The sequence below is a fragment of the Arachis ipaensis genome, chromosome B09 (assembly GCF_000816755.2).
Source record: "Arachis ipaensis cultivar K30076 chromosome B09, Araip1.1, whole genome shotgun sequence".
Taxonomy (NCBI): domain Eukaryota; kingdom Viridiplantae; phylum Streptophyta; class Magnoliopsida; order Fabales; family Fabaceae; genus Arachis; species Arachis ipaensis.
Genome location: NC_029793.2, coordinates 123854612 through 123868043, shown reverse-complemented (window position 1 = coordinate 123868043; position 13432 = coordinate 123854612). Strand labels below are relative to the sequence as shown.

General features: G+C 39.3%; 1 protein-coding gene across 1 annotated transcript; it reads right to left on the bottom strand.

The window, feature by feature from the left end:
- Positions 10832–12910, bottom strand: LOC107616075. The gene is made up of 2 exons (XM_016318074.1): positions 12884–12910; positions 10832–11269 (listed from the first exon to the last, which is right to left on the bottom strand). Exons 1-2 carry the CDS (start codon positions 12908–12910, stop codon positions 10832–10834), a joined length of 465 nt encoding a protein of 154 aa, XP_016173560.1.

The following is a 13432-nucleotide window of genomic DNA, read 5'->3' as shown; positions in this document are numbered from 1 at the left end:
ATGTTGGAACTTAATTCTCCTAGGGAGGTGTTGATTTGCTCCCAATAATTTTGTGGAGGAAAATGCAATTGAGGCATCTCCGGGATCTCATGGTGATGAGCTTCATGCGTCTCTTGAGATCCATGAATGGGCTCTCTTGCTTGCTCCATCCTTTTCTTAGTGATGGGCTTCTCTTCCTCAATGGGAATGTCTCCTTCTATGAAAGCTCCAGCTGTGTAACATAGATGGCAAATAAGATGAGGAAAAGCTAGCCTTGCCCCAGGAGAGGGCTTTTTGGCTATTTTGTAGAGTTCAAGGGAGATGACTTCATGAACTTCTACTTCCTCTCCAATCATGATGCTATGGATCATGATGGCCCGATCCACAGTAACTTCAGATCGGTTGCTAGTGGGGATGATGGAGCGTTGGATGAACTCCAACCATCCTCTAGCTACAGGCTTGAGGTCCAGTCTTCTTAGTTGAATCGGCTTGTCTTTGGAGTCAATCTTCCATTGAGCTCCTTCCACACATACGTCCATGAGGACTTGGTCCAACCTTTGATTAAAGTTGACCCTTCTAGTGTAGGGGCGTGCATCTCCTTGCATCATAGGCAAGTTAAACGCCAACCTCACATTTTCCGGACTAAAATCTAAGTATTTCCCCTGAACCATTGTAATATAATTCTTTGGATTCGGGTTCTTACTTTGATCATGGTTCCTAGTGATCCATGCATTGGCATAGAACTATTGAACCATTAGGATGCCGACTTGTTGGATGGGGTTTGTTAGAACTTCCCAAACTCTTCTTTGGATTTCATGTCAGATCTCCGGATACTCATTTCTCTTGAGCTTGAAAGGGACCTCGGGGATCACCTTCTTATTGGCCACAACATCATAGAAGTGGTCTTGATGAGCTTTGGAGATGAATCTTTCCATCTCCCATGACTCGGAGGTGGAAGCTTTTGTCTTCCCTTTCCCTTTTCTAGAGGATTCTCCGGTCTTGGGTGCCATCAATGGTAATGGAAAAATAAAAAGCTTATGCTTTTACCACACCAAACTTAGAATTTTTCTCGCCCTCGAGCAAGAGAAGAAAGAATATGTGAAGAAGAAGAAGAAAATATGGAGGAGAGGGGGGAGAGGTGTATTCGGCCAAGAAGAGAAGAGAGGGTTGTGTTGTGTGAAAATGAGGGAGAATGGAGGGCTATATATAGGGAAGGGAGGGGGGTTAAGGTTCGGCCATATAGGGTGGGTTTGGGTGGGAAAGTGAGTTTGAATTTTGAAGGTAGGTGGAGTTTATGAGGTAGGTTTATGGGGAAGAGTGGATGGATGTGAGTGGTGAAGTGGTGATAGGGAAGAGAGATTGAGGTGATTGGTGAAGAGTTTTGGGGAAGAGTGTTTATTGGGAAGAGAGGATGATTGAGAAGAGAGAAGTGAGTGGAGGTAGGTGGGGATCCTGTGGGGTCCACAGATCCTGAGGTGATCCTATGGGGTCCACAGATCCTGAGGTGTTCAAGTATTTACAACCTTGCACCAAATTAGGCATGCAAAATGCCTTTGCACACAACGCTGGGCGTTCAGCGCCAGATTGGTGCTTGTTCTGGGCGTTGAACGCCCATTTGTTGCCCATTTCTAGCGTTGAACGCCAGAACCATGCTTGTTCTGGGCGTTCAGCGCCAGCTCTTCTCCAGGGTGCAATTCTGGCGTTCAAACGCCCAGATGCTGCCCATTTTGGGCGTTCAGCGCCAGAACCATGCTCTGTTCTGGCGTTGAACGCCAGTAAGGTCTTCCTCTAGGGTGTGATTTTTCTTCTGCTATTTTTGATTCCGTTTTCAATTTTTATATTTATTTTGTGACTCCACATGATCATGTACCTATTTAGACATATAACTAATAAAAATATAGTTAAATAAAAATTGGGTTGCCTCCCAACAAGCGCTTCTTTAATGTCAATAGCTTGACAGTGGGCTCTCATGGAGCCTCACAGATGTTCAGACAAGGTATTAAGAACTTTCCAGGATCCTATTTCTTCTGAGGCAATGTCAGTTGATCCAGATCACTCAGTTCATTGGTGAACAAGGGATGTTCATCTTCCCAAGTCTCAATGCCAAATAATTTGGCATTCAGCTTCATGATTGCACCAAGGTACTTGGTAACTTGCTCTTTAGTAACATCCTCATTCTCTTCAGAAGAGGAATACTCATCAGAGCTCATGAATGGCATAAGGAGGGTTAATGGAATCTCTATGGTCTCTAGATGAGCCTCAAATTCTTTTGGTTCCTCAGAGAAAAACTCCTTATTGATCACTGGACATCCCAAGAGGTCTTCCTCACTGGGATTCACGTCCTCAACCTCCCTTACAGGTTCGGCCATGGTGATTAATTCAATGGCCTTGCACTCTCCTTTTGGATTTTCTTCTGTATTGCTTGGGAGAGTACTAGGGGGATTTCAGTGATCCTTTTACTCAGCTAGCCCACTTGTGCCTCCAAATTTCTGATGGATGACCTTGTTTCATTCATGAAACTCACAGTGGCCTTAGATAGATCAGAGACTAAGTTTGCTAAATTAGAAGTATTTTGTTCAGAGTTCTCTGTCTGTTACTGAGTGGATGATGGAAAAGGTTTACTGTTGTTAAACCTGTTTCTTCCACCATTATTAAAGCCTTGTTGAGGCTTTTGATCCTTCCATGAGAAATTTGGATGATTTCTCCATGATGAGTTATAGGTGTTTCCATAAGGTTCACCCATATAATTTACCCCTGCTATTGCAGGGTTCTCATGATCATATGCTTCTTCTTCTGAAGATGCCTCTTGAGTACTGTTGGATGCAGCTTGCATTCCATTCAGACTCTGAGAAATCATATTGACTTGCTGAGTCAATATTTTAAGTCCATGAAACTTGCAGTTCTGCTGCATCAGAGAAATTAGCTGAGGTTTCAGCTCAAAGTTGTTTGCTCCAATGGCAGGAATGGAGATGCTTCGTCCATGTAAATTGGAATTTGGTGCAGTAAAGTCACCAAGCATTCTCCTTGCATTATTGTTGTTGGGTTCGGCTGCCATCTCCTTTACTTGTTCGAAATTTTCAATAAGGTTGTCTCTGGATTTTTGTAATTTAGCTTCTCTTAGTTTCCTCTTCAGAGTCCTTTCAGGTTCTGGATCAGCTTCAACAAGAATGCCTTTTTCCTTGTTCCTGCTCATAAGAAAGGGAAGAGAACAAGAAAAGAAGAGGAATCCTCTATGTTACAGTAAAGAGGTTCCTTATTGTTAGTAGAAGAAGAAAAGGAATAGGGGTGAAGAAGAATGAAGAATCCAAACACAAGGGTAAGGATAGGAGCAGTGATTTGAGATGAGGAGATGTTAGTAGATGAATAAATAATTAGAAGGAGATGAGAGAGGAAGGAGAATTTTCGAAAATAATTTTTGAAAAAGGGTTAGTGATTTTCGAAAATAGTTTTTGAAAAAGGTTAGTAATTTTTGAAAATTAAAATAAAAAATTAAAAAGAATTTTTGAAAAAAGAGAGAGATATTTTTGAAAATTAGAGAGAGAGAGTTAGTTAGGTAGTTTTGAAAAAGATAAGAAACAAACAAAAAGTTGGTTAGTTAGTTGAAACAAATTTGAAAAGATAAGGAGTTAGGAAGTTAGAAAAGATATTTTGAAATCAAATTTTTGAAAAAGATAAGATAAGAAGATATTTTTGAAAAGATATGATTGAAATTAGTTTTTGAAAAAGATTTGATTTTTAAAATCACAATTAATAACTTAATTCACAAGAAATCACAAGATATGATTCTAGAACTTAAAGTTTGAATCTTCCTTAACAAGTAAGTAACAAACTTGAAATTTTTTAATCAAAACATTAATTGATGATGTTATTTTCGAAAATTTTGTGATATAGGTAAGAAAAAGATTTTTGAAAAAGATTTTTTTAAAATTTTTGAAAATAACTAAGAAAAATGAAAAAAGATTTGATTTTTGAAAAAGATTTTGAAAAAGATAGGATTTTCAAATTGAAAATTTGATTTGACTCATAAGAAACAACTAGATTTTAAAAATTTTGAAAAAGTCAATTCAAATTTTTGAATTTGATGAGAAGAAAAAGGGAAAGATATTTTTTTTTTATTTTTGAATTTTTGATGATGAGAGGGAAAAAATTAAAACATCATTTTCATGTTTTTCTCTTTTCTTTTTGGATCAAAACAAGGAATGCATGCAAGAACACTATGAATGTCAAGATGAACACCAAGAACACTTTGAAGATCATGATGAACATCAAGAACTTATTTTTGAAAAATTTTTAATGCAAAGAAAACATGCAAGACACCAAACTTAGAAATCTTTCATGTTTAGACACTATGAATGCAAAAATGCATATGAAAAACAAGAAAAGACACAAAACAAGAAAACATCAAGATCAAACAAGAAGACTTACCAAGAACAACTTGAAGATCATGAAGAACACTATGAATGCATGATTTTTTGAAAAATGCAGGATGAACATGCAATTGACACCAAACTTACAATTTGACTCAAGACTCAAACAAGAAACACAAAAATATTTTTGATTTTTATGATTTTCTAATTTTTTTTTGTATTTTTCGAAAATTATTTGAAAAAGAAAAAAAATAAGGATTCCAGAATTTTTAATATGAATTCCAGGAATCTTGTATTCTTATTCTAAAGCTCCAATCTGAGGGTTAGGCATGGCTTAATAGCCAGCCAAGCTTTAGCATGCCATTACATGCATTGAAGTGATTAGTTGAAGACCAGTCCCAAAGCAGTTTGGGTATGGCTTTACAGCCAGATAGGATTCAACATGTTTCATGAAACACTAGAATTCATTCTTAAAAATTCTGAAGAAAAATATATTTTTGAAAACATTTTTTTTTCGAAAAAAAGGAGAAGTTTATGAAAAATTTTGAAAAGAAAACAAAAAGAAAATTACCTAATCTGAGCAACAAGATGAACCGTCAGTTGTCCAAACTCGAACAATCCCCGGCAACGGCGCCAAAAACTTGGTGCACGAAATTGTGATCTCAGGCAACGGCGCTAGAAACTCTGTACGCACGTCTTAATAAATCGTTTTTCATTCACAACTTCGATACAACTAACCAGCAAGTGCACTGGATCGTCCAAGTAATAAACCTTATGTGAGTAAGGGTCGATCCCATGGAGATTGTTGGTATGAAGCAAGCTATGGTCACCTTGTAGATCTCAGTCAGGCGAATATGAAATAGTTATGGAGTTTTCGAAAATAAATAATAAAATAAGGATAGAAATACTTATGTATATCACTGGTGAGAATTTCAGATAAAGGTATAGAGATGCATTCGTTCCTCTGAACCTCTGCTTTCCCGCTGTCTTCATCCAATCAATCCTACTCCTTTCCCTGGCTGGCTTTATGTAAGGACATCACCATTGTCAATGGCTACTTTTGATCCTCTCTGAAAAATGGTCCGATGCGCTGTCACTGCATGGCTAATCGTCTGGAGGCATCACCGTGGTCAATGGCTACATCCTATCCTCTTGTGAAAATGGTCCAAATGCTCTGTCACAGCACGGCTAATCATCTGAGGTTCTCGATCATACTGGAATAGGATTCACCCTCCTTTTGCGTCTGTCACTACGCCCAGCACTCGCGAGTTTGAAGTTCGTCACAGTCATTCAATCCCAGAGTCCTACTCGGAATACCACAGACAAGGTTTAGACTTTCCGGACTCTCATGAATACCGCCATCAATCTAGCTTATACCACGAAGATTCTGATTAAGAGATCCAAGAGATACTCATTCAATCTAAGGTAGAACGGAAATGGTTGCCAGGCACGCGTTCATAGGGAATGATGATGATTGTCACATTTATCATATTCAGGTTGAAGTACGAATGAATATCTTAGAAGCGGAATAAGTTGAATTGAATAGAAAAACAGTAGTACTTTGCATTAATTCATGAGGAACAGCAGAGCTCCACACCTTAATCTATGGAGTGTAGAAACTCTACCGTTGAAAATACATAATTGAATATAGGGTAAGCATGGCCGAATGGCCAGCCTCCCATGGAGGTCTAAGATAGCATAAAACTGATCAAAGATGTCTAATACAATAGTAAAAATTCCTATTTATACTAAACTAGTTACTAAGGTTTACAGAAGTAAGTAATTGATGCATAAATCCACTTCCGGGGCCCACTTGGTGTGTGCTTGGGCTGAGCTTGAATGTTACACGTGCAGAGGTCATTCTTGGAGTTGAACGCCAGGTTGTAACGTATTTCTGGCGTTCAACTCTGGTTTGTGACGTGTTTCTAGCGTTTAACTCCAGACAGCAGCGTAGAACTGGCGTTCAACGCCCTTTTACGTCGTCTAAACTCGGTCAAAGTATGGACTATTATATATTGATAGAAAGCCCTGGATGTCTACTTTCCAACACAATTGGAAGCGTGCCATTTTGAGTTCTGTAGCTCCAGAAAATCCACTTTGAGTGCAGGGAGGTCAGAATCCAACAGCATCAGCAGTCCTTCTTCAACCTCTGAATCTGATTTTTGCTCAAGTCCCTCAATTTCAGCCAGAAAATACCTGAAATCACAGAAAAACACACAAACTCATAGTAAAGTCCAGAAATATGAATTTAACATAAAAACTAATAAAAACATCCCTAAAAGTAACTAGATTCTACTAAAAACATACTAAAAACAATGCCAAAAAGCGTATAAATTATCCGCTCATCAGGTACTCAGAGCCTTTGACATACTCTGTAATTGCACTTGGTCTCGACTCTTAGTGCTCTGTCTCAAGGATTACTTAACACATTCACACCACAAGCATATAGTTAGAAAAATAACTCTTTGAGCTTTTAATCATTTTTTAAATTCCTTACTATTGATGCTCAGAGCCTTGGACTTTACTTTTTATTTTCTTTTTCTTTTTCTTTTTGCTGTTTGTTTTGCTTCAAGGGTCAATTTCTTACTGAGTTTTGGAGAATCCATAATATTTTTCTAAGCTTATGTAATTCAGGAATCAACATTCTTAACTTTAATATCGAGTATGCACTGTTCAATTCATGAATTTGGAATCATAAATAATACCACCACATTAAAGTAATCAGGACAACTCATGATATATAACTCAAGTCTCATGTATTTTACTACTTTTCTTTTTCTTTTTCATTTCTAAAGTTTAGTGTGCAATACATGAGATAATTTTCAAAATAAGCATAATATGGCAAAGTAAACTACTAAAATATAGAAAAATAATAAAGTACTACTACTGATCATGCAAAGGCTTTCAAACAGAAAATAAGAAATAAGATAAAATACTGAAGAACAGAAAATAAAATAAGTAGAAGATAAAGAAACTCAACCATTTCAGTCATGGTAGCTGCTCCTCCCTCCCGAGAATCCTCTATGGCGCCTCAGCTCATCCAGCTCACGCCTCTGTCTCTGCTGCTCCTCCTCTACTAGCTGATGGAGAAGGACTAAGTGGTCCTTATGCTCTATCCTCAGTTGGATAGTAGAAGATGCCAACTTTCCAATGGATGCCGTCAGCTGATCGCAGAACTCGCGCGGGGGAAAGTACTATCCTTGATGCACTTCAGGCTGCTCCTGCTGAGGAGGGGGAATTGACTTCTAGGGTGGTACTTGTCCAAGCTCCCGAGCATACTCCATGCCCCTCCTCGTGATCGGTGTGTCAACTGCAATAAAAGTGTCTCTATCAATCCAGACATGAACAGCCTCACACAAGCAAAAAATGAGGTGAGGGAATGCTAATCTAGCTGAGGTGAAAGTCTTAGCTGCTATGCTATATATCTCATGAGGGATCACACGCTACACCTCCACCTCATTGCCGAGCATGATGCAGTGAATCATCACGGCTCAGTCAATAGTAACCTCAGACCGGTTACTCGTAGGGATGATGGAGCACTTAATAAACTCCAACCAACCCCAAGCAAATGGTTTCAGATTATGCCTCCTCAGCTGGTATGGCTGACCCTTAGCATCCCTCCTCCACTGTGCTTCGGGGAGGCATATATCAGTGAGCACCTGGTCTCTGATCAGTGTTGATCCTCTTAGTGTAGGAGTGAGGGTCATATCTAGATGGAGGCAACTGAAGTATCTCCCTCACTCTCTCTGGACCGAACTATAGGATTTCCCCTCGGATCATAGTGCGCCAAGACTTGAACTCAGGATTCACATCCTTGATGTGCTTGTAGGTCACCCACAAGCTGGCATAAAACTCTCTGACCTTCAGAACTCCAACCTAAGTCATAGGGTTGGCCAGAACTTCCCAACCCCTACTCCGAATTTGTTCTTGGATCTCCGAATATTTGTCCAGCTACAGATCAAATTGGACCTTTGGAATTACTTTCTTTTTGCTCACAACTTCATTATAGTGATCCTCATGAACTTTAGTTTGGGACCGGTTGACATCATATGGGATAGTGGAGGGAGCCTTCTCCTTCCTCTTCCTTGAATAGGATTCTCCAACTTTTGGTGCCATGAAAAAAATGAGAAAAGTGAAAAATGGAGCGCCCCAATGATACGTGAGCATCTTTCCTATCGTTTCCTAGTGAATTTGCATTTAATTTGTTGAGTTTAATTAGAATTAATTATCTTTTAGCCACTATGGATGCTACTTTGAGTCTTGTACAATTCTGTTTATTTTAGGTAGCATTTGGTTGGATTTGATGGAGCTTCCACAGAAAAAGAGAAGAAGGCCATATAGGGCAGCAATGGCTTAGAGGATGGAGAGAAAGCTTGCACAAATGGAAGGAGCACAAGAATTAAAGGAGATGACCAGCGAGGAGCGACGCGTGCGCGTACCTGACGCGTGCGCGTACCTGACGCGTGCGCGTACCTGACGCGTGCGCGTGATTTGGAGATTTGCACAGCGACGCGTGCGCGTACCCGACACGTACACATGACATGCACCACGTGCAGAAAACGCTGATTATTTAATTAATTTTGATTTAAACTTTATTTTTATTTTAAAATAGGAAAAGATATTATTTTAGTTTTAGAAAATAGATTTTAAATTAATTAGGATTAGATATAAAAGAAAAAAAAGAAACTTCTCTTCTGGGGATTCCACTTTTCATTCCACCTCAGCCCAATTTACAGTTTACCAGAATTCTTATTTTCTCTCTTTTTCATGAGCAACTAAACCTCCACTGTTAAGGTTAGGAGCTCTGTCTATTGTATTGATTAATTCTATTATTTTTCTATTTTAATTCATGTACTGATTTATAATTTAAGAATTATTTTCGTTCTTTATCTTATGAATTTGGGTGGAACGGAAGTATGACCCTCTTTCTAATTGAGTTCTTGTATAACTTGAAAAAGCTCTTTACTTGAACAACAGGTTGAAAACAATTTCTCCTAAATTCTAATTATCTGGACTTAACGGGATATGTGACATATAATCCTCTTATATTTGGATAATTAGGATTTTTGTGGCATAATAACTAGAATTAAACTTCACCCCCTAATTGGAATTAATTGACTAAGGAATTCGCGGTTGATGAAAGTTAGAGGAGACTAGAAAGGTCTAAGGAATTAGGGTCTAGTCATATATTGTTTGCCATGAATTAAATCTTGTATGATTAAAATAAATTAATAAGAAAGTCAATCCGGAAAATAGATAACTCTGAAGCCTTAACTACCTTCTCCATATTTTATTCCCAACTTATTTACTTGCCTGTCTTTTGATATTCTGAATTACTGTTTAATGCTTTTGAACTCTCAAACACTATTTTCTGCTTGTCTAACTAAGTAAATTAATCAACCATTGTTGCTTAATCCCTCAATTCTCGTGGGATCGGCCCTTACTCACCTGAGGTATTACTTGGTACGACCCGGTGCACTTGCTGGTTAGTTTGTGGTTATAAATTCCGCACCACCCAACAGCAAACTTAAAGCCTTTATTCGTCGTCCCCAAGCAAATAAAGAGAAAGAAAGGGAACAAAACGAACAAGAGAGTGGAAAAGGCGTAAAAAGGGTGGGGGGTTTGGTTTTGGCTAAAAGGAAAAAAAGAGAAAGGAAAGGAAGAAAGGGGGTAAAGAGAAGTGAGGAAGGTAGAAAAATGTAGTGGTGAGGTGTGGTGAAAGGTGAAAATAGAGGTGGTATTTATAGGAGGGGGTAAGGAAATTAATTTGGGAAGATCGATTTGATGAGGATTTTAGAAGATATGATAGGAAAATAGGTTGGGGTAGGGAGTATGGTGAATTAAATGAGATGGTTTGGGGAAAAAAATTTGACTTGATCTTGGAATGAGGAGAGAGAGAGGTAAAACGGTCAAAAGGGGAGAGGGTGGGGTGGGGTGACCGTTGCAACGCCCAACTGGCGTTTAGCGCCTTTTGAGGCTTGGATTTCTTTGAAAATTGGATCCCCTTATGGGTGTTAAACACCCTCCTGGCATTTAACGCCAGCTCTTTGATGCCATCTAGGGTGTTAAACGCTCACCTGACATTCAACGCTAACCGTTAGCTTGCCAACTCCGGTGCTAAACGCCCACCCTGGCATTTAGCGCCAGAGCACTTCAAGTTGATTTTGCTCCATGGTGTTTTATTTTTCTTCCTGATTCCTCCAGTTCCTTTCCTAAACACTTTGCAGGATCATAAACAAAATTAAACCAAGGAAAACTATAAATAAAATGAAAAAGAAATGAAAATCAATTGAAAGAAAAACCAAAGGATACTCAGGGTTGGGTTGCCTTCCAACAAGCGCTTCTTTATCGTCACTAGCTTGACGGTTAGTTCTGCTAAGCTAGCAGATGAGTGGATCTCTGACAATCAATCTCACGTCCAAGGTAGTACTTGACCCTCTGGCCATTGACTATGAATCTTTTATCTGAGTTTTCTTCTTGAAGTTTCACATGACCATAAGGTGACACTCCAGTGACCATAAAAGGTCCTGATCACCGGGACTTGAGCTTTCCTGGAAAGAGCTTGAACCGAGAGTTGAAATGGAGAACCCTCTGAACTCATCAAGCTTGGCATTCTCATAAGCAGAGTTTCTGAACTCATCAAGCTCATTCAGCTGGAGCAGCTTCTTCTCTCCTGTGGCCTTAGCATCAAAATTTAGGAACTTTATTGCCCAATAAGCTCTGTGCCCCAATTCCACGAGCAAGGGACATGCTTTACCAAAAACTAACTGGTATGGAGATATTCCAATAGGGGTCTTGAAAGCAATCTGGTATGCCCGAAAAACATCATCAAGCTTCCTTGTCCAGTCCCTTCTTGAGGTACTCACAGTCTTCTCCAGGATCCTCTTGAGTTCCCTGTTAGAGACTTCAACCTGTCCACTTGTCTGAGTGTGATAGGGGGTTGCCACTTTATGACGGACTCCATATTTCTATAGGAGTGAATCTAACTATCTATTGCAGAAGTGGCTCCCTCCATCACTAATCAATGTCCTTGGGACACCAAACTGGCTGAAAATATATCTCTGCAAGAAGCTCAGCATGACTCTGGCGTCATTGGTGGGTAAGGCTATTGCTTTCACCCACTTGGAAACATAATCTACTTCCACCAAGATGTAAGTATTTGAGTATGAGGGAGGAAATGGCTCATAAAATCAATCCCCATACGTCAAACAACTCGATCTCTAGAATTCCCTGCTATGGTATCTCGTGATTGTTGGGGAGATTCCCAGCTTGCTGACACTGGTCACAGTTTCTTATGAATTCTCGTGAGTCTCGGAAGAGAGTCGGCCAATAAGAACCGCTTTAAAGGACCTTAGTGGCTATCCTTTCACCACCAAAGTGGCCTCCAATCTCAGAACCGTGACAATGCCAGAGGATCTACTGTGATTCATCCTCTGAGACGCAACGCCAGATCATACCATCTGAGCATCTCCTAAACAAATAAAGTTCATCCCACAAGTAGTACTTAGCATCACTCAAAAGGTTTCTAACTTGATGTTTAGTGTATTCTTTAGGGATAAACCTCATGGTCTTGTAGTTTGCAATGTCTGCATACCACAGAGCTCGTTGAATCATGAAGAGTTGCTCATCCGGAAAGGTCTCAGTCACAAAAGTGGGGGTGGTGTCCCGTCTTTAGGCTCAAATCTGGAAAGATGATCAACTACTTGATTTTCTGACCCTTTCCTTTCTCTAATCTCAATATCAAACTCCTGAAGAAGCAGCACCTATCTGATTAATCTTGGTTTAGAATCCTGTTTGGTTAGATTTAGAAGGTACTTAAGAGTAGCATGGTCAGTATAAGCAATAACCATGGAACCAATTAAATAGGATCTAAACTTATCAAACGCATAAACTACAGCTAATAATTCCTTCTCTGTTGTAGTGTAATTCTTTTGCGCGTCATTTAACATGCGATTGGCATAGTAAATGACATGTATAAGCTTGTCTTGCCTCTGCCCATAAACAACCCCTATAGCATAATCTCTGGCATCACACGTTAGTTCAAATGATAAATCCCAGTTAAGAGGGGCTATGATGGGTACAGACACAAGCCTTGCTTTCAGAGTTTCGAAGGCATGCAAATAGTCATTATCAAAAACAAAAGGAGTGTCAGCAACTAAGAGGTTGCTCAAAGGTTTAGCAATTTTAGAGAAATCCTTTATAAACTTCCTGTAAAATATTGCATGTCCTAGGAAACTCCCTATTGCTTTAAAATTAATAGGTGGTGGTAATTTTTCAATTACCTCCACTTTATCTTTGTCAACCTCTATCCCTTTGCTTGAAATCCAGTGACGAAGAACAATACCTCCAGTTACTGTAAAGTGGCATTTTTTCCAATTTAAAACAAGGTTTGTTTCTTGGCACCATTTCAAGACCAAGGATAAATGCTTAAGGCAAGAGTCGAAAGAATCACCAAAAATAGAGAAGTCATCCATAAATATCTCAATGAATTTTTCAACCATATAAGAGAAAATAGAGATGCATCTCTGAAAAGTTACGGGGGCATTGTAGAGTCCAAACGGCATTCTTCTATAAGCAAATACTCTGAAGGGACATGTGAATGCTGTCTTCTCCTGATCTTGAGGATCTATTGCAATCTAATTATGGCTAGAGTATATAGTTAGAAAACAGTAGATAGCATGGCCGGCTAACCTCTCAACCATCTAGTCAATGAAAGGTAAGGGGAAGTGATCCTTGTGGGTAGCATTGTTGATCCTCCTGTAGTCAATGCACATGCGCCTCCATGTGATGGTTCTTGTGAGAATGAGCTCATTCCTTTCATTCTTGATCACTGTCATTTCCCCTTTTTTGGGAATCACTTGTACAGGACTTACCCATGGACTGCCAGAAATGGGGTAAATAATCCCGGCTTCCCAAAGCTTCATCACCTCTTTCTGGACCACTTCATTCATGGTAGGATTTAGTCGCCTCTGTGGTTGCACAACTGGTTTGGCATCATCCTCAAGTAATATATTGTGCATACACTTGGTTAGACTAAACCCTTTTAGATCACTAATGGTCCATCCAAGAGCAGTTTTGTGAGTTCT

Excerpts from the sequence above, each read along its gene's own strand:
- LOC107616075 (XM_016318074.1), bottom strand. The coding sequence starts at position 12,910 with ATGCCGTTTGGACTCTACAATGCCCCC. Across the intron at positions 11,270-12,883 it reads TTGGACTCTACAATGCCCCC|ACAAGTGGACAGGTTGAAGT; the intron begins GTAACTTTTCAG and ends TATCACACTCAG.